The sequence below is a fragment of the Silene latifolia genome, chromosome 9 (assembly GCF_048544455.1).
Source record: "Silene latifolia isolate original U9 population chromosome 9, ASM4854445v1, whole genome shotgun sequence".
NCBI lineage: Eukaryota > Viridiplantae > Streptophyta > Magnoliopsida > Caryophyllales > Caryophyllaceae > Silene > Silene latifolia.
In genome coordinates, this window is record NC_133534.1 from 59,296,955 (window position 1) to 59,319,419 (window position 22,465).

General features: G+C 39.3%; 1 protein-coding gene across 1 annotated transcript; it reads right to left on the reverse strand.

Annotated features, from left to right (window-relative positions):
- Window positions 1-1,931: 1,931 nt before the first annotated feature.
- On the reverse strand, window positions 1,932-6,713 carry LOC141599808 (uncharacterized protein At1g51745). Its single transcript, XM_074419926.1, has 3 exons — window positions 6,035-6,713; window positions 4,180-5,072; window positions 1,932-3,239 (listed from the first exon to the last, which is right to left on the reverse strand). The coding sequence occupies exons 1-3, from the start codon at window positions 6,217-6,219 to the stop codon at window positions 2,344-2,346; spliced, it is 1,974 nt and encodes a 657-aa protein (XP_074276027.1). The 5' UTR covers window positions 6,220-6,713; the 3' UTR covers window positions 1,932-2,343.
- Between the last annotated feature and the right edge of the window lie 15,752 nt (window positions 6,714-22,465).

Genomic DNA, 22,465 nt, shown 5'->3' on the forward strand with positions numbered 1-22,465 from the left:
TTAACCTTTGCCCTCGCATCCCATACGGCCTTTTTAGCGGCTCGTCTAGCCTCCTTGTACTTTTCAAAGTTCTCATCACTCATGCATTTCCCCAAAACCTTATAGCATTCACGTTTAGTCTTTATCGCTTGTCTCACCACATCGTTCCACCAAGATGCGTCCTTACTTGATGGTATATTCCTTTTAGATTCCCCTAACACCTCCCTCGCCAAATCCTTTACAACATGCTCCAATTTATCCCACGTTGCATCAATATCTTTCTCCTCGCAATCCGACCAAATATCGCTACTTCCAACCTTATCCAAAAACACTTGTTGGTTTCCCCCTTGTAGCTTCCACCACTTGATCCGTGCCTCACCGATTATCTTTCTCTTCCTCAACTCTCTCTTACCCCGAAAATCAAGCACCACTAGTCCATATTGTGTTGCGGCACTTTCCCCGGGTATGACCTTGCAATCGGTGTACTCTTTCCTCCACACATTCCTTACCAAAAGGAAGTCAATTTGACTAGCATTTCCTCCACTTCTATAAGTCACCAAATGAGAATGTCTTTTCTCGAACCAAGTGTTCATTACCACCCAAGTCATATGCCAAAGCAAAATCTAATATGTCACTTCCTGCTTCATTTCTCTCCCCGAACCCAAAACCCCCATGAATGTTCTCGAAGCCAACTCGACTAGTACCCACATGCCCATTGAAGTCACCACCAATGATCAATTTCTCTCCAATAGGGACTCGTTCTACAACCTCTTCCAAATCTTCCCAGAAGGCTCGTCGAAAAGAAGCATCCAAATCTACTTGAGGTGCGTAAGCACTTATAATAGTCACCACCTCATCCCCGACTACAAGCTTAATGCTCATAATCCTATCACTCTTTCTCGATACTTCTACCACATCATCAATGTATGTGATAATTTACAAGTGTTTTATACTTTCATCTGAAAAAAATAATAATTTATTTTTCAAATGAATGATGGGAAACAAAAATTGATAGTGATTTGCATGGGCGGACCTAGGGGGTCCCGGGGGGCAAGTGCACCTCATTAAGTTTTAGAAATAGATTTGTATAAGTATCATAATTAGACAACAAGCTATCATGGCTCAGTTGGCAGAGTAGTGGACTTCTGTCTAACCTGTACTAGGTTCGATTCTTGCCCCATATACTTTGTGTTAACTATTTTTGTGGTTGTTTATTGGGCTAAAGCCATGTAATTTGATTGTTTTTTCGTGTATATATGAAAAAATTGGTTGTCACGTGATTCAAACCTTTGACCTTCAAGTGATTTACTTACCACAAATCCATTGAACTACTTGAACTTCATGCTAAATTAAGTATTTAAATATATTATATGTTGTACAAGATATATTATTTTAAAAGGTATTTCCCTCACTTCATTCAATTCTATACATTTACTTTATACATGTATATCAATGCTTATTTTTTTTGTTCATATGTTTAGTTACATATTAATAAAAATTGATATTCACAATGTACTCGGTAAGAGAATTTAAACAAGATTTCACATACTATTTTTTGAGAAATTTTAAAAATAAAACACTATTTATGAATAGTGTCCAAAAATCAAATGTATAGAATTAAATGAAATGAGAGAATTATAATGTATTTTGAGAAATTTTCAAAATAAAACACTATTTATTGAGACCAATTGTTTTTCAATGCTTTTACTTATATAATACGAGTAACTAATTTAGGGGAAAAAATTCCAAAATATGAAAAAGTCATCCCAAAAAAAAGATATAATATGATAAAAAAAAAAAAAAAAATCAGTGCCCCCTTCTACTAATTTTCTAGGTCCGCCACTGGTGATTTGCATCAATCATGGCTACTTCACAATAAAAGGAGAGACTTGTATACCTTGAATTGTGATTTGCATTGCATTGAGAGACGCTATTTTACGCTTAAAAAGTCATCCGCAAGTTATGATAAATGTGACTAAAAACTCCAACAAAAACAATTACAGAGTACGCTAAAGCCCTAGTCTACCAAGACTCTTTCATCAACAAAAGAAGAAAGGTGGATATATGTTAAAATTCAGGAACACCAAAGCCTCAACCTCTCTTTGGCATTATGTGTAAACCAACAACAATCTACCAATCTATCTATGACTGTCTAATGTCTACCATTTCCTACAACTCTACACTTCTATAACAAAAATAAGACTAAATGTACAGCGCCGGTAATTAATCTGATCAATTAGACCTCCTCCTAACTTAATCTGAAATCTCTAATCATATTTAAATTGAACTATTAAAAAGAAAAAGAAAAAGAAAAAAAGGTATAATCACCCCCAGCTTTACCATAAATCAATAAGGGGATCACCATCATGTGTTAGCTGCAAGGTGAGTAGACCGTGAGCCATTCAGTGCCTCGTTTATCCGACTAAACACTACCTTTAGCGGAATACAAGCCAATGTAGGAGGACCGTTGGATGTCTGAGACATGGGTTTACTCTTGTGAGCACCAGTTAGCGACGACAGCTTTCTCGTCTTCTTTGAGGAAGAGCCCGAGCCACGCCGCTTTTTAGACTTGGAAGATTTTCTGCAATTGAAACGAGATCGGAGTTTGTTTTTCTTCTTTTTATGTGATTTTGGTTTGACTGTGACTTTGATTTCTGTGTCTTCATAATCAAAATCACAGCTGCCACCTGGTGGATAATCGGGCGGTTCAAGATCACAATACCCGTCTTCTAAAACTTCGACTGCGAGTGGGTGACCAGTGATAGGTTTACCATTAAGCTTGCTCATGAGGGAGATATAAGGAACATGTTGAGCTTGAGACCTTGAAGCTTCCACTGTGACTTCAACCTCATATAACAAAGACTCTGCGGGGATGCTTATCGGGGAAACGTCAGCCAACTCAAAATTGGAATTAGCTGAAAAACGTGACTGATTGTATGGGAATGATCTCTGAGAAGAAGCCATAGAAGATGGAGGGAGCCGGCTGGAATTCTCAGGATCGAACGAATAAGGATCGAGTTGATCATGGACATCTGCTTTCCATTTAGAGAGTGGTTTTTCACCGTTGCTCAGATGTCTTGAGTTTCTTTTTCCTTTTGACTGCCACTTAGAAGCACTTTTCTCCACATTAGTGTTGATATAGCCAGATGAGAAGTAGGTAAGTCTAGGCTCATCGAGTGCTTCGTGTCCAAAAGATGAAGCTTGAACTTGGATATTTGAACCAGACTGCCCTCTAGAAGATCGACAACTTGGTGAGAAACCTAAGAAAGACCAAATGACAGATGAATATGACAGTCATTTATAGCTAAACCATAATATTTTGAAAGATAGAGAATATCCAAAGCAGCCATATGGAACATATATAATAACTATTTGGTTGGCCATGCATGTATAATCTAAAATTTGCGCTGAATAAGAAACAGAAACCAGCCCCATATACAAGATCCAAACGCAAAACCTGTTCGAAAAGAGACGTTTACAAAAAATGTGTAAGAAACTGTTTTGATAATTTTCATATACAACTTTACATCATAGGAAACATCAAAGATCATTGCTTAAAACTCCACTTGTTGATCTTTGGGCTCATACTTGCACAGGCAGGTCAGATACTACTGAGTAAAGAGGAATGTTTTAATTGTTATATAAATCAGACTTGCACAACAGTGTGTTCTTGTAGTCAAAGAAATTTGGGCCTGTGGATATAACGGACAAAATAAAAAAAATGTCTCTTTAAACCCCTCAACACTTCTTTTTTCATGAAATACTAGATGGTCGTCTTTTTTTCGGTTATGGGTCAAATTGCTAAACATTATTGCAGGGGGAATGTTGCATACCCCAGAATCTCACTTACCCCACTTTGAGCACGAGTTTCTTTAAAGACAATGGGATAATGATAACGTGTGCTACTAGCCTACTGCAACTAGAAGGTACTCCGTACAACATAAAAGTTTAAAACAAGTTTTAAGTTCCATAAGAAATCAGCTTCATGGCTACACAACAATATTTAGTTGTATAAAGGCAACCATTCTCCATGTGGGAATGGCTAGATCAATAAACAACCAAAATACTAGGCACTTGCAGACCAGTGTATGAAACAATGGCCTATTAGAATTTCTTTGGATATTAAACAGACCAAATATAGCTTAAAAATCAAAACAAACTCATCTGCACATGATATAAAAAGCCAGACAGAAAACATACCAGACGCATCCCCATCGACAAACGGGACATCAATTAATATTTCTGAAGAATCATCCTCAGATAGAAGCCAATTAGACAGTTCAACACTTTTCATACTGCTATTTTCTTCACATTCATAGCCATCAGATACTGCATCGGATCTCTCAAACGGATTTGCAAATTCATCACAGATTATGTGGACAGGAACCATTGTTGTATTCTCCAATACCTTTGTCACTGGCCGTCGTGGATATTCTCTTTTCAGAAGTTCGTGAAGATGTACCACTTGAGATCTCTTTTTCTTTAACATCGACATTGAACTTCCATTCGATAAACTTCCCGTAGAAACTCCATTGATACCGCACAAGTTATTAACATATAAACTGTTTTCTGAACTTGGATTTGGCAAAGCTATAATCGGGTCTATCGGGTCTTTCTTCTCAGAGACCATGCCCAGGTCATTTAGTCCTTTCATGCGTTTTATCCCTTCATATCCATCATCTTCCGAGTCATTAGGGGTCTTCCGCTTCCTGCCTCTATATTGCAGACCCTTAATATGAGTAGAACCATTAGTCTCTTCATATGAGATACCAGATTGAGACAACTCCTGAGTTGAATGTGAAATTTCCCCATAGACACAAAATGTTTCCTCAGAACATGTTCCCTCAGATGAATGCTCACTCTCAAAGGCCGGATCTTTCTCGCAATTCTGCTGTGTGACAGTGTCTGGAAAATCTTTCAACATTGATTTTTCAATTTCAAGGGCACAAACGATGGCGTTTTCTCTCCGGGGATATTTAGTAAATTTCAGAGAATTGCTAGCTGCAGAGAGACTTGCCTTTTTAATGCAGGTGTCATATTCCCCACAACGAAATGCCTTCACCGCTTTGGTTGTTTCAAGATCAAACCAATCTCTAGTATACCCAAAAACAAAACAAAATAGAGACAAGAGACTTAGAGATCCAAAGAACATATACTAAGACGCAATCAAAACATGGCAGTTCATAATATAAATGCCAATACTAAAACATTAAAACAAAGATTAAAAAATAAAAATAAAAAAAAAAAAATAAAAAAAAAAAAAAGGTAGAATTGGGAAGGGTATATACATGGACAGACATTGGATTGAAAGGGTGAGAAAATGAAGTTGCCTTCATAAAATAAATAGGTTAGAAGGCACAACTAAACCACCCTCCAAATAGATACGATGATACACTCTACAAAGAACCATCAAGGTGCTAGAGAAGTCCTTAGACATTGACACCACATACCAGACAAAAAGGGTTATCAAAACATAGCATTTTCATAGAAAGGTGAAATCCAAGTGCGGCCCTTTTTCAAATCATGGTCCAGATCCAAAGCCCCAAATAGATTTCATGGCTATGAAGGAGCTTTAGAGTCTCACGCGATTGTTAAAGAGAAAGTCCCTGTTCTCTTTATTCAAATCCATTCTTAAGAACCATATACCTTTGGAGTCAAAAGTCTGGCTGCAGTTATCCTCATTCTTCCAATGGCGATTTCTAAAGTACTCGTAAAAAAGAAAGTCAGTCTAGGGTTTAAATCACAAGGCCTAAGCTTTACCAAGCCATTGATAGCCAGTGACATCCTGTAACATCATTTCATCCCCCAACAACATTTCTAAGCCACATTGAATTTATTACACACAGCCAACAATATCACGAACACGAAACTCAGCACAGAACAAGGAATATACACTAAAGAAATGCAAACAGCTCGAAACAAGGATAACTGAATATACAATCTTTCATCCAAAACCTAAAAATCAAAAGCAGAGAAGGGGCAGTTTCAGATTCCAAAAATCAAGAGGTTGAGAAATGCAATAAAATGAAAAATGAAGGAAAAAGAAGAGACATACACACTAATGTCATCACGGCCAAGAAGCTTAATAGGAGTACCAGATCTTGGAGTAACCATGTCAGTATCAGAAAGCTCTTCTGAACAAACAATTTGACCAGGCCACCATGACCCGTTTTTCCTTCGGACCCAAACCAACCCACCCACCGTAGCATGCAACACCCCATTTGCACTACTACCCACCATTTCTCTCCTATCAATATATATATTTCAAATATTCACTAACACAAACACATAGCCCACCAAATCTTAAACCCCCATATAAATTAAATAAATAAAGTTATAAACTTTTCCAAATTTTTTGGGGTTTTTTTTATTTAAGAAGATGAGTTTTTAAAGCTTAAACAGAAGAAAATGACGGAAACCCAGATTAGATTTGATGATGTTTACAGTGATTTTTCAGGTTTTGGTGACAAAGGAAGGGTTTTGGCTTGTTTTTCTGAATTTTTTTTTTTTTGTCAAAACCCTAAAAATCTTTTCTTCTACTTTCAGTCTTTGGAGTAGAAATACATGAAGGTCGGTGGATTTTTGGTTCTCATGTTCTTATGAACAATGAAATGAAATGAGAAAGTTTTGGCCTTTTAATGTTTGGATCATCCAATAAAATATGTGAAATACAAACGTTGAAATCAGGTGAGAGAAATTTAAACAAGGAAGGGAAGGATAGATGGAAAAAAAAATACTGTGTTTAGTCTTGTTTTATCCTATTATAATCGTAAAACGGATTCAAACATAATTATTAGTGGTTAAATTGGTTATTAAAAAATCCCGTTTTACAATTAATTTATGAAAAAACGTCTTAGACAGGTCTTTATGAAAAAAAAAAATATATATATATAAATAATTAGTATTCTTAACTATTTCGTTTTCTAAAGTTGTTTTAACTTTATCGAGTTAAAAAACCTAGAGAGAGAAAGCGATGGCTGCATAAAGAGAGAAACGTGCCGCCATTGATTTTCGAGCCCATGGCTAGGAAATCAAATCTTCAACGACAGCGGGAAATGGCATTGAGGGACAAGAGTATTCCTGTCATACCACTAGAGACGTCCCTGAATGAATCAAATGAGGAATTGACATCATCGGCAAGATCACTCTAGCCGGAACAGAAGGTCACTATTTCATCCTAGTAGCAATCGATTACTTCACCAAGTGGGTAGAAGCGGCTTCCTACACTAGTCTTACAGCCAAGAACGTGGTAAAGTTCGTACAAACCAACATTATCTGTCGATATGGTTGCCCACATGAGATCATCAGTGACAATGGATCACATTTCCAAGCTGAGACTGAACAATTCCTAGCCAAATACAAAATCAAGCATCACCATTCCTCGCCATATAGACCACAAACCAATGGCGCGGCAGAGGCGGCAAATAAGAATGTTGTCACGATTCTCAAGAAAATGATTGACAACTATAGAGATTGGCCAAGCAAGATGCCCTTTGCTTTATGGGGATACCGTACGTCTGTTAAGACGCCCACTAGGGCCACACCCTTCTATTTGACCTATGGCATGGAAGTTGTACAACCAGTCAAGCTAGAAATACAATCCTTGCGTATTTTACTCGAAAGTCAAATCCCAGAAGTCGAGTGGAAGAAGGATAGATATGAAGAACTCATTCTCCTGGATGAACGAAGGTTACGTGCATTACATAATGTGCAAACATATCAGGCACGTATCAAATGAGCCTTCAACAAAAGGGTTAAGCCAAGGAACATCAAAGAAAAAGACTTGGTCTTCAAATCAATTAGAGCTCTTTTACCTGTCGATCCACGAGAAAAGTTCAAACCCAATTGGGCTGGGCCATTTCTTGTCAAGTTCATACTTTCAGGGGGTGCGGTTAGAATCACAGACCTAGATGGGAACGAATTTGCCAACCCGACAAACCTCGACCAACTGAAACGTTACTATGCCTAGAATAGGAGCAAAAAACGCGCCTCGCGTAACCTCACCTGTCGCTCTTGTGGCACGAAATAAACGGCCCCTGGCCAAGCTGAATTAAGCTAATGTCATCTTGCTCTTGCATTTTGACAATTTGTCATCCTCATATCATCAAACAAACTAAATTGCATTTTAGGAGTAAGTAAAGCTCATGCTTATTTTCTAAGTTCATTACAAGCTCGTGCTTAGAACAATTATTCTTTTACATTTACTCGAACTACGCGCAAGGGTTTGATTTCATTTTCTAAATGAATACGTAGGCAATCCTTCACGGGATACAACTCATTTAATTATTTCAAATGTAAATAGAAGGACATTTGCAATTGCATTTGAAATTCGACAAGAATAATAATAGAAAATCTTAACGGTTTCATAACCAAGTAACTTTTTTTATTTCATTTCTAATAATAATAGTACGTTACATAATAAAAACAAATAGGTTAGGATTCTAAAAACTCCACCTTCTTATTTCAAACAATAATAATAATAAAGACTTAGGCTACTCTTCCATTTTCCCTTTGCCTTTGTCATTTTTGTCAAATTTCTTATCCCGGCCTCGAGCCGGATGCTCTTGCGCCACTTTAGACTTAATCACCAACGGTCTCTCTCGTGGTCTTGCTTTGCCATTCTTGTCAACCACCATCTCGACGGCAGGACAAGTTTTCGGTTTCTTCAAAGGATGAACAACTCGAAATCCGGCTTCTTCCTCTCCCTCAGTCAGATGCTTCTCTTTCTCCTTTTCCACCTCGCGAACCTTGTAGTCAAAAGGCTCGCGCTTCCTCAATCTCTCGCGCTCCTCCGGAGTAGTAGCTTTCCTCCACCGCAGATAGGAATCCGACACCCATAGAGCACTAACAGAAGAATTCAAGAACCAAATGTTCCTTTGAGCCCATTTGATGGCTCATTCTCTTCGACTCTCAGTAGTAAGCGCCACGGCAGTCTGCGGGACAGTGTCAAGCTTCGGAATCATCTGCTTCAATCCAACCTGCCTCATCAACCTCTTCGGGAAGATGCATACCATAAACTCCAAGCCGGGAATGCGAACAGATCGGGTAGGATCCAAGGAAGATACTCCAGTGACAGATTTGAGATGCCACCATGGTACGATCCATCTAATTAAAGGGCCATCTTCACTCTTCAATTTGTTTTCCCAGTAGTTGCAGACTCGAGTGAAGTCCACCATGTAGAGCCTGATCCTCATTGCAATTAAGCGAGCATGATAAGCAGGAACATTAACTGGGGGCTCGATCAATCGAAGACGCTCCATAAGCCAGACCTACCAGAAGCAGGAATTAAACGGAAAAAAAACGAAAAAAAAAAGCGAAAAAAAAAACAAAGAAAAAGAAAAAAAACAAGTCTTTTACCTGCAAATAATGGGACTTCCCAAATAAGGAAGGTCACGATTGGCTTTCCTGTTATCTAAACCCAATAGGATCTCTCCTAAACACAGGCAAGCTGGGCTCCTGCGCAGCTCCATTTGCTCAATCAAGCTCAAGAAACGAGGGTCGCCTCTCAAATCAACATCAACATGCCCTTGAAGGACATATACATGTAGTAGGCAAAACCCGAATGCCCTTCGTCTCGCGACATAAGAGATAGTAGGATCTGCCCTATTGATGAATCGGTCGATGAAATCCAACATTCGCACTCCTTTAGAAGTCACAAGACGGTCCACATCAGCTCTTGCCAACCTAAGCAAGTCTCTAAACTTGTTCTTATACCCTTGTGAAGTGGAGGGAATAGCAGGCAAATGTTCCGGGTCCTAACCACCAATCGCAGCAATTTCTTCGGGAAATGGGCAAAAATCGCCTCCGAGGAAGGCAAATACGTGATAATTCGAGTCCCAATAATCAAGACAAGCATCTAGGAACGGTTTGACTAACTTGATCAACTTCAAACTCAATAGCGATCCAAGATTATAGGCACCCATGTCGTGTTTCTCCACATTGGAGAACTCATTTGTCCATTCTTTTAGACGAATTTCGCGAGTATTCATGATGCATGCTTATTTTGTATGCTTTATGTAATAAGACGAAGAAAAGACGGAAGAATTATGTGAATAAAACCTCCCTCGACGTCTCTATTTATACTAAAAGCTGTTTCCTAAAACCCGTCAGGACGGATGCACTGGGGAACAGGCGCAGCACCTGCTGCGCCTCTTCGAAGGGACACAGCTCTTGTTGCGCCTCTTCCTCAGCCTTCTTTCTGTGATTTTCCGCGTTGGATCTTTCCTAAATTCCTCAACGAATAATTTCCTATTCATACGGGTTATTATTTTGGTAAATACGTCAAGTTGCCATATTTCGTGTTTCCTAATTGCACGGGCACGCATTTCGAGGCGATATCGACATTTTCGTCATTTTAGCACACTTATGCATTTCTTTTTTATTTTTCTTTTTGGGGGAATCATTTCACCAATTTAATTTATTCGTTGTCAAACTTATACATTTCTTTTTCTTTTTCTTTTTTTTTCTTTTTGGGGAATCATTCACTCTCATCCCACATTAACCTTCAAACTTATAAGTTTCTATTTTTTCTTTTTTTAGGGGGTAACCCTCCCTACCGTCCGGTCATTTCCGGCAAAATTTTTGCATTTTCGAGTCATTATTTTGCGCTAATTTAGGCCATGTGTACAAATGTATGTTCTATGTGATTTCTGTGTAAATTTCGGCAGCATGACGGCGCAAACCGTCATCTACCAAACTTGTTCAAAGCTAACCTGCAGGTACAAGTAAAACAACCCAACAGCAAAGGCACTCAGGCCATCATATATACAACCAAGAAGGGATATGTACACCAAACTGGGGGGGCTCGAGCCCCAAAACAAAGTCCGAATGTCCAAAATGTGGGTCCTAAAACGTACAAATGTACAAAACACAGCCTCGACAAACAAGCTACTGCTGGTCGTCATCTAGCTCGACAACTCTCGCCTCGAGAGCAGCAACCTCGGTGTCGCGGACCTCGAGCTCCCTCAACAGGCGAGTTGTCTCCTCCCGAGACTGGGCAAGCTCTCGCTCCAGCTCACGCTCCCTCTGCAAACAACAAGAATTGGCTCATGTCAATTATTTCAAACATAAGGAAAGTTAGAAAATTCGAAAATGAAGTAAACGAAAGGTTCATACCTGACGCCCTCGGCCGCCAACAAGTGCCTCTACGGTAGTAGCCCGCAGCCGGTTGGCTACCCTCCATAAAGCCACGAATCGGGATGGCGCAACCTACATTTCAAAAGAAGAGATTCTTAACGATTGGACAAGCTCAAGCAAATGTGTTCTTACACAAAATTATACAAGTTAGGAGACTCACCCTTCGAATCAGATGCTGCCACTCGTCCAAGCCAGCATCTCTCACCGCCGCATCAAAGTCACGCAACTCGGAGATCGTCGTCATCCCCGTCGTGTCAGTGTACTCGAGGGTCTCGGGGTACTCTGGGGGCTCGATGCCCGCCGCCTCGACCTCCTGAAAAGTCAAATGAATTATTTTAACCGATGATCATTCATCGTGTTCTCAAAATAATCAAAAATAAAGAGTAAAAAACTTACCACAACCGGCCAGTACGCCAACCTCCCGTAGAGGAACGCCGAGTAGTCCTCACCCGGAAGAACAAGGGCGTCGCCACCGACGCCAGCCAGGTCAGCCTCCCTCTCAGCCTCAGAAGGCTCCTTAAACATCGTCCAAGGAGGATCGATGGGAACCGTCAAGACATCCCGAGAGCACTGACGAGCCAAGCGCTCACCCAAGTACCACAAAGGACCCATCGACGTCCTCAGCAGCAACCGACTCAAGCTCCTAGGTCGAAGGATCTCAGCCACAAAGGGAGGAGCGCCAGCGTACTCTAACCAAGGCCTGGGCACCCACTGGGAAAACCAAACAAGAAGTCATTCTTATGATCAGTTCTGAAAAAAGTAACGAAGAAACGAACAAAGGTGAAGTACTCACGCCGTCCAACTGAAGAGCGTTCACCTCCCGCCGACAGACGTCATGGAAGGAACGCCGGCTCCTCGTATGGCACATCACCTAATCCCTCACAACGGGATAGGCCTTCTCCACCGGCTCCGTCCTCTTGGGCGCGAGGCCCGAAAAGTAGGAGTACACCCACGCCTGTAAGGCAGATAATCAATAACGATCTTTCGTGATTTGACAAGAAAAAGAGATGATCTTTCATAAAATGAAATGAAGGTTCATACCTCCAACAGCAGTCCAGGGTCGACAGCAGCAGGAGAAGTCCCCTTCTCCATCAACTCCAGATGAACCATAGCCCTCGTGAAGCGGATGAGGACCGCAAAACAAGCAGTGACCCAGTCCCAATGGCCTAGGGAGCTCAGGTCAGAAAGAAAGGGAAGGAGCTTCGTTGAAAGCCTCTCTCCCTTGTCTCTGAGGTAGATCGAAGACAGAAACCACCCGAGCCACAAACGGACTCTCTGCTCTGCGGTACAGGGAGGAGGAGCCGTCTCCCTCCCCTCGATCACCACCGACGCCGGGGTCTTCCCCGCAAAGTAGCCCCGAACGTAAGAACTAGGCACCAAACCAGGTACCGCAGCAGCCTTCGGCGCCAAGTTCCAGCCGATCAACCTCTTAGCCTCAGCCGAGTCAACTCTCATCGCTGTCTCCGGCCACTCCACCACCTCAGTCCCACACGGTAGACTAGAAATCATGCCGTAATCCTCCAATGTGATCCCACCTCGCCAAAAGGCATGTGAAATGTGGAGGTCGTGTCCCAAAACCGGTCCAAGAAAGCTCGGACGAGACAGAGGTTAGCTCGAAGCTTCCTCCTCGCGATATCCCTCCAAGCCTGCACCAGGGCGCCGAATGCTCCCCGCTTGATCATGGCTCGCTCCTCCGCTGACAACCTCTCGTAGCACCCCATCGCCATCGTGTAGCCCGAGAACGATCTGATATTCCCGGCCTCCTATGTTAATTTGAAACAAAAGCTATCTTTAGCTCAAATGAAGAAGAAAAGGAATGACAAATGGAAATGAAAGAGGATGAATGAAGAGTGATGAATTCGATTTACCAAGCTCTTCACCGTCATGTAGGACAAGTGACCCTCCACAGCCCAAAGCAGGTGCCTACTGTCCCAGGTCTCAGCCCACGCAAGTGCTCCCCTCAGCTGGCGACCACCCCGTCCAACGTTGGCCCATCTCGGGGCCGCCTCTTCCTCAGTTTCCCTCCATAAGAATTTTCGAATATTCGTTATAAGTTCGTTATTTTGTGAGCCCATCTTTGGTGCTCCTCTTCCTCGATGCCATATCACATATTTGGTCCGTTTGACTTATATTTTTCGCCTGGACCCGTATTTCCATGCCAACAGCAAACTGTTGCCACGTTTTGCCAAGACCTAGCTTGTCACAACGAGCGGTTCTTCTTTGACAGGTGTTTCGACACGCCTTTATTACGTTCCCCTGCGAGAGTACACGGATAGACATTTCCTCTCGAGACATGGAGATCAACATCGACCCCAAGCTCTTTTGAAGTTTGTTTGAAGCCGACCACAAGCAGATTTCTCCCAGCAGTTCCTGACTATGTCTTGCTGTCTTCTCCCAATATCGCGTTTTGTTTCCCCTGGAGTTTCAAGGAATTTCATGTATGGTCTCTTCTTATGGCTGCCGAGCTTCTTTACATAGTGGAATGGACTTTAAACGACCCTCCCCAATAGTCGACAGACTCTAAAGTGTTCCCGACGACAGGTCCTTGGCTCAGACCCCTTGAGCCGCCTCGCGTCGCCATAGTCGTCAGGTTGTAATCTTCGATTGACCTGATGGCTATACTTTGACTTTCGCCTTGTCCAAGCCTCAGTCAAAGTGGGGGGGCTCTGTAGATACCTCATTTCTACACCTCCCGCAAACCACCCGGTGATGATTGGGCTGCATGTTTGGTACGCGGAACGATTTGTGACAGTTCGTAAGTTTATCGTCAAGTAATCGCTCAAACACTTGTGTCTACCTCTTAATTGTCATCTACGTGCCGATACGGTCGTTTTGGCAGTAATTAGAGTACATTTGGAGTTCGGGTCAAAAACCGTCTTCATTTTCTAAAACCGAGTCAGAATGTTCTGGAATGTTCCGGATATTTCTATTCCATATTTTGCAATCTTTTAATCTTTGGTAAATAATTTCCTGTAATATTCACACAAAATATTAAGGAAAACAAGATTACTCCGTTATTCCATAACCAAAACACGGAAATCTTTCTTCCGCAAGAGGAAACGACGCAGCAAGTGCTGCGACTCTTCCAAGAGACGCAGTGCCTGCTACGCCTCTTCCCAAGTCCTTTTCTGCGTATTTTTCGTATCTTTTCATATCTTTTCGAGATTAACTTCCAAAGTTTCTCCGAAAAACCCTACTTCCTCCGTGTGATTAGTATAAATAGAGACCTTCGGTCTCACATATTTCTCACGCGATTGTCCGCCCTTCTCTTCTTCCTTTGCATTCTAGACCATTTTCTTACTTTTTGGCGTCTACGTGCTTGAACTTTCGACCACGTAAGCTCGGATCCTTCTGAGTACCAACCTCGTTTTGGACGACTGACCAATTTGACCAACTCCACAATCAATCAACTTAATCAATCTTATTCGTTTTCCGCCTAGAGGGCACTTTCTTCTACATTCGAGTCGAGCATCACTAAACGTATACTTAGTTCATCTCGTTTCATCAAACATGTAAGTCTGAGGGTGTAAATCCTTCTTTTATTTATTGTTCTTTATTTTTGTAATCATAATGTAAGATTTATGTCGAAAATACTCTTAAAGCCGATTTATAAAACCATGTTTTAAACTCTTTTCTCGGATTATCAGAAGACAACCGTCGAGAAAGGACGCAGCAACTGCTGCGCCTCTTCCTGAGGCTGCCGCAGTTCCTGCTTCCTTTCTTATTCCTTTGTCTTTTGTCAATTCGTTTGTTTTTATTTGCTTTCGTTTGTTTTTCGATTCTTTGATATAATAGCATAATAATTATAACATGTAATATATTATTCATCGTCTTTAGTATTAAATTCGTCATTAAATCCCGACTTAAATCCCTTATAACCAATATTTGCGAGTTTTCGTCATTAAAGTCAATCCGGTTTTTAGAGGTTCGATTTACCCATATTGAGTCTCTGGAATTCGATCTTTGATATATTCCCATCTGTTATTTATCATATACATCATTAATTCATCATTGATAGTTTGTTTAACCTAATTAGTTTGTTTAATTTGTTAATTAACCTTATGAATCTTGTATATAATTAGTCCTAATTAGTTTTGTTCATGTTTTACTGTTTTTTTTGACCTCATTCACATGTAAATAATCTGATAATTACTTCCACCGAGTCAAATAATATTAATCAAGCATTAAAATCACCAACGAATATTAACAATTTGCAATTCCGGCTTCACAGCCAGAACTGAGCCATGGAACGGACGCAGCAACTGTTGCGCCTCTTCCAAGGGACGCAGCTCTGCTGCGCCTGTTCCTGGTTGATTTCTGTCTCTGAACTCCCGTTTTGCCTTGATCTAGTTTATTAATTACGTATTAATTAACTATTATTCGTATTATCACCCTAATTCCTGTTCGTTAATTTGTTTATTCTTTCTTTTCCCAAATTATCCGTTTTAAATGTATTTTCGACATAAATCAATTAAATCCGATGTAATTATTGTAATTTTCATTATTGTATTCGTTTTATTATTGCTTGTATGTTTTCACATGTAATCAATCTAAATTCCTACTTCGACCCACTTGTATGATAAACTACGTGTTAACCGACTTAGTCTAATTCTCACATGTTAGGATTAATTTATTGGATATTGCATTGCATGCTAAAATTGACAATACATCGAGTACAGACAATTTCCCTAATCATTATTAGAGGCCGCTATCGAGGCGGGCGGGATTAGGTGTTCGATCAAAAGAGCTTCCTAGCTAATACGTACCCTCACCCCTTACTCCAGATCTCTGTGAACATCCGTGTTCATTGGCATCCACGAGAGTCATTCTAGACATAGAATGCTAAGGGTAATGAGTTCTTGGTGTTCATGTCACTACTTTGTGTCTTGACATGGCACGAGGTATTCGAACGGTTTCCAATTTTCCACAATAAATTGGTGGCGACTCCACAAATGCAAACGCTTGTTCCCAAGCGCCCCCGTGGGCCCGCGTTCACACCCAGCCACGATGCGTTTTTGCATCATTTCAAATACAGCCACGATGTCTATTTACATCATTTAAAATACAACCAAAACCTGCAAAACACATATAGAATCGTCGACCGCCAAGCGGGAATCCATTTTCACGTCGACCGCTATTGCGGGAATCAAGATAGGCAACAAAAGAGACTTGAACGCAGTTTTTTTACATAAAAAGTAGGTCAAATTCGTACATTGTCTTACTAATTAACAACAAATCACCAATGTTTTTTCATACTCTCTACTAGACGACAATACTAACGTAACTAAAGGCTCTAACCTACAGGGGAAATAAAACTACCACCTCCAAACCCGTGTCCATCATCCGTAAAGTCGTCCCGCCTTTGTGGATTAAATTGTGAACACGTGTTTGGGGGTTGAGATGCTTGTATATCAGCCCAAGCCTTTAGCATTGCCGTCATTTGTTCGGCCTGTTCACGAACGGTTTTTTCAAGAGCAATTCGAGCGGCTCGCTCATCATTCATTTGGGTGGAAAGCTATGAAATCATGCTAGGAGTATAAGAGAAAGACCGTCGACCAGCTTTGTTAGTAGGAGGATTATACCATATTTCGGCCCCTTTATCTCCGGTTCTTCTCGTCAAAGCCCTTGACAGCCTTGTAGTACGCCCGGATCTCGTCGGGAGATAGTCCAGGTGGCAATGGTTGACTCATCTCCTCATTGTAATCATGCTGGAAAAAAAAAACAAAATCGTCAGAAATGATATATATAGTATTAGGATCAAGTAAGTCCTCCTCTTACATGTGAGTCCATAAATCCTCTTTAGGACCATTGGATGGGAAGGTTGGAGGGCTGAGATTGGAAGCAAAAAATAAGGGATTATGGCCTAATTAAACCCTTTCCCTCTCTACTTTTCTAATCCACCTTAATCTAACACTAATTTACTATATAACATTTTTTCTTCCACTAACTTCTCACTCATCTCTCACAATTTCAGTCCCCTCTCTCTCTAAAACCCAATTAATTCATATCTCAAATAATTCCCCCAATTAATTCACCCAAAAAATCCAAAATAAATCACTCAAAAAATCCTCCCACCACCCACTGCCGCCACCACCACCCTAACAATACACCCGACATCAACACCACCACCACCCTAACACACCCGACACCACACCACACCACACGACCCCCAGATCGCCTCCACCCACCACCACGATCGACAACACCATCCCACCCACCACCAACGAAACCACCCCACCACCCTTCCCCATCCTAGAGCTGTCGCCTGCTACCACCCTCCCTCAACCTCTCCGCCTCACTGCCTCGCACCACCCTCGCCACCTCCCACCACCAACACCAACGTCCTTTTAATCTCTTATTTTCAGATCTGAAATACCGCCTCACAACACCTCACGGCGGCAACATCATCACCACCGACTCCTTTTCACTCTGACCACACCCCACGACAACCTCATATCAGATCTGTGTTTTGTCGCAGATCTCGGTTTTGGTGGGGGATTTGCAGCGCCGATGGGGAAGGAGGAAAAGGAAGAGCGTTGGTGGTTGTCGTTGTTGGCGTTTCAAAACATTTTTCAAACGAGATTTTTAAAAATTTTGTGACTTGTTTTGTGTTTGCTATTTTTAATATTGTTGTGACTTGTTTTGTGTTTGCTTTTTTTTTTTTTAATATTGTCGTTGTTGGCGTTTCAAGTCATGGTTTTAATATTGTTGTGAGATCTTTTTAGTCTTAGATCTGCTTTTTTTGTTTTAATATTGTCTTAGTTCTTATTTTTATTTTATGAGATCTTTTTATTTTAGTCTTAGATCTACTAAATAGATCTAAGATTATTTGTTGATTTTAATCTTAGATATATTTAAAATATAGTCTTATTTTTAAGGTATTACACTTTGTCCATTAAAATTACACTTTTTTTTATTAAAATTACACTTTTTCCGATTAAGGTTACACTTTTCTCTATTATTAAAATTACACTTTTCTCTATTAAAATTACACTTTTTTCTATTAAAATTATACTTTTTTCTGTTAAAATTACACTTTCTTCTGTTAAAATTACACTTTTCTCCATTACAATTACACTTTTTTCTGTTAAAATTACACTTTTTTCTATTAAAATTACACTTTTTCCTGTTAAAATTACACTTTTTCATGTTAAAATTACACTTTTTTCTGTTAGAATTACACTTCTTCCGCTAAAATTACACTTTTTTTCCTTGGAATTACAATTTTTTCTGCTAGAATTAGACTTGTTTCTGCTAGAAATACACTTATATCCATTAGAATTACACTTAATTTCTCTCAATGGACTTGGTTATATTCTCATTGGACTAATGTTACACTCTCAATGGACTGAAGTTATTCTCAGTGGACTGAAATTAAACTTTCTTGGACTAAAATTACACTTTCCTGGACTAAAATAACACTTTCTTGGACTAAAATAACACTCTCATTGGACTGAAATTATACTTTTCTGGACTAAAATAATACTTTCCTGGACTAAAATAACACTCTCATTGGACTGAAATTACACTTTCCTTGACTAAAATAACACTTTTTGTCGTTAAAATAACACTCGTAAAATGCTAAAATTACAATAAGTTGTGATAAAATTACAAAAATTTAAAATATTATTCGTCAAAATCAGTCAAAAAAGACAGAAGTTAAACTCGTAAGACGCAAAATTCTCGTAAACATTCTTAAAATTACAAATTTCAAAATAATATCCGTCAAAACCGCTTCGTAGATTAAAGTTACACTTTTTTGCTGTTAGAATTACACTCGTAAAATTCTAAAATGTCGAAAACTTGTCTAAAAAAATAAAAACGAAAAAAACTGAAACAAGAAAAGTGTTAACAAAATTTTCATAAACTTTGAAGTATAAGACAAATGGTGGTGTTAATTGTGTATGATAATGAATTAGTAAATGTATTATTAAAACTAGAGAGAGAAGTGAATTAATTAGTGTTAAGTGTGTTTCTTACTTTCAATCTCAAGCATCCACCAAGCATGATCTAAGGGATATGGGAGGGACTTATAGACTCAAAACATATGAAGGACTTATAAGAACTTCACACACTATATATATATATATATATATATATATATATATATATATATATATAGATTTGGGATCCCATGAGAACCATCAAGATAATGAGAACTGTGAGAACCTCTTTAAGGGCTGAGATTAAACATAGGGCTGAGATTAGTCCAACCCGTCTCACTCTCCATTTTTCAATTATCATTATCACGCGTTCTGCACTTTTTCTCTTTTCATTCAACTTTCTCCCTCCTCCTTCATCACACCCTCTTTTCTGCGATAACTTTGGTTCATTCCTTCTCCATTCTCGTTGATCTCGAGCGCCAATCATTGTGATTTCGACCAAAATACTTCGTATATCCGATTTCAATTTTGCTTCCTTCTCTGTTCCGCTGATTTCATCATTGAGTTTTCCGATTTCGAGCATATTACAATTTAGGTAATTCCACAATTCCCCCATTTTCTTTTTTTATTCCTCAGTTTTCCTGATTTTTATAATTCAAATTAGTTGATTAGGGTTGTATTCTTGTTTGTACTTCTTTCATTTGTGTTCGTTGCTTTGTTCGATTCAAGATATCTGCACATTAATTACCTATTCATTACTTCATTTTACGTACTTAATCAATGATCTATCACTATAATCTCTTGTGGCACATTGTGTGTTCCGTTAGTCTTTTGATGTTTAATGAATTCTCGGACCTTTTTTTTACTCTAATAATGATGGTAAAATTATGCTTTTTGTCATTTGTCTGCTCCTGAAAAATTATCGCAACAATCCCTTTATAGGACACATACTCTTTAGCCCCCATTTCCTCCTAAGGATTCTTAATCTTTTGAGGGCTTCTGCAAGTTGAGGCTTTTGCTCTGAGGAATGCAATTTCTGATGCTATTTGCCATGGCTTTTAAGCATATTGACCCTTAATAGGATCCCTCATTCCATCTCGGCTTTGGTGTGACATTATAGCCATCATCGTTGTGAAGGTAGCTTCATTATTCTTGTAAATACTTTTCATTGATATAATATTTGTGAACATTTGAAGTGATTATTGTTATTGGATTAATCATATACTGTCTGTGTGATGCATAAATCAGCAAGAAAAAAGTAACACTCCATGTCAATGATCACAATTTTATTGGGTCATCAGTATTCAGTCATGCCTGTTCAAGTGTCTATGCTTTAAGCCCTTTCATTTTTACCTAAATGTGGTTAGGTTACTCTTACAGCTTCAGTTTGCATCTGCTTTAAGTGTTTTCACAACTTCTTAACTGATCGACAATTTCCTTTTTCCCTTTTGGATCTTATTTCTTGGTTGGACTGGGGCTTTCTATAGTTACGTCGGTGACTACTAGACTCTTTGTTTGTCAAAAAAAGAGATACTTGTGGGTTGAAAAATTGAGTTTGTAAGAAACTATGGTATTGAACACGTGATGCTACCAGAGAACCCGTGACGCCCACCGGGTGTTCCTACTCGCCTATTGGAGTCCCAACCATTGTGTTATTGTTAGTCTTTGGGTCGAGTGGTTTCTTTACATTTGGCTTTGACCCAAACATAGCTTCTTTTTTCAGTAGCAAGTCTGTTCTGCAACTTTTTTGCTCCTGCAAAATCCATAACAAGGAATTCTCGATTTCAGTAAATTTTTGGCTTCATTGATCTTGCACTTACAGAAACACAGAAGAAAGGCTTTATCTGACAAAGATCCATAAAAAATGGACAAACCAGTAAGTTGGTAAAAATAGAAAGAGTGAAAATGATCGATTGGTTAAAAACAGGTAATTTTAAAAGACAAACTGGTAATAGAAAGAGTGAAAATTTTCTACTTCTGCTCCTCCATTCTCGCCAGTTGAGCCCGATTTTTTTTAAGTTAGCCGTTTTGAGTAGTAACATAGTTTGGGTATTAAACTGTGACAAAACCTTTAGCAAACTCGATTATCTCTTGGCATGCAATAGACCCTCCAAATCTCTAATGTTACTGTTAAAGCTTTCAGGATATGGTTGTGTTTGCCTTCTTCATGAAATAAGGTTCTATGTACATGAAATAATGTTCTATGTGCATGAAATAAGTGTTAAATGGGCATGAAATAAAATTATATGTGCATGAAATAAGGTTCTATGTGCATGAAATAAGGTTCTACGTGCATTAAAAAGTTCTTCAGTTGCATAAGTTGGTTATATTATGATACTAATTAATATTGGTTAAGGACATTAATTTTATATGGGCATAAAATAAGATTATATATGCATAAAATAAGGTTCTATGCGCATGAAATAAGGTTCTATGTACATGAAATAAGGAAAATGACTATGGAGGAGATTTAATGTATTAACCGGCCTTTTTATGTAACTACAAGGCATTTTAGTGTATCTATTATATATCTTACTAATATGTGAGAAACATTTGAGGGTACTTATGTCATTTATTTCAGACTCGTATTTTTTTAGTGTATTTTAAAGGCTATTAGCTCAATGGTAGAGCAATGTGCAAATTTTGCACAAAGGTATGGGTTCGAGTCCCATATAGCCTAAATCGTAAATCCAATGATAAGAACGTCTCATGATGCAAGCAATACAATACAATTATTTAGGAGGCTATAATAATATTCGGAGAATGGCACGTAGACCTTGATCGGACTCAAGCGAGCAGCTACAATGGCAATGAGCCCGTGAAATAGCTTTGCAATTATCAGAAGTTCGATACAAGCATTTCAAATACTAGCATATATAGTTATATAACAAAACTATTACCATACATGTCATACTTGAATTAAAGGAGATTACCAATTACACTATTTTTCATTCTTAAGAGAAAGAAAGATTTGGTATTTCATGGCCAATATGGGAGTCGAACCCACATCTTGTGCATTGCACAATGCTCTCCCATTTGAGCTAATTGGCTTTCAAAATAAGTAAAACGTAGAAGAAAGAAGAGCTTAAGCTTGACTTAGAGGACTATTTCATCAGAAACTCAGGTATTTTTCTCGAAAAGCAGCTTGCTCATAGCCACGGCCAAGGAAATGGAGCGGTGCGGATGAGGTTCAACCTCCTCCGCGTGTGCAATGTGATATCTTGTCCAATATGAATGCTGCTGGTAGGTCTATGACTGAAGCTACTTTCAATTCTGGGTCAACTGAGGTGCTTACTAGGTCATGTGTCCATGGCAAAAGGAAGAATTTACAATTATTATATCTTTCAGCCAATCAAAATAATTCTAAATCTTTCAGCCAATCAAAATAATTCAAGAAACCAAAAAGATTGCCATATGTTGCAGCAGAAAATCTCCTGTTTGTGTGGTTGCAGGTCCATATGTTTCCT

Excerpts from the sequence above, each read along its gene's own strand:
- LOC141599808 (XM_074419926.1), bottom strand. The coding sequence starts at position 6,219 with ATGGTGGGTAGTAGTGCAAATGGGGTGTTGCATGCTACGGTGGGTGGG. Across the intron at positions 5,073-6,034 it reads GGCCGTGATGACATTAGTGT|AGATTGGTTTGATCTTGAAA; the intron begins GTATGTCTCTTC and ends TGGGTATACTAG. Across the intron at positions 3,240-4,179 it reads TGTCGATGGGGATGCGTCTG|GTTTCTCACCAAGTTGTCGA; the intron begins GTATGTTTTCTG and ends GGTCTTTCTTAG.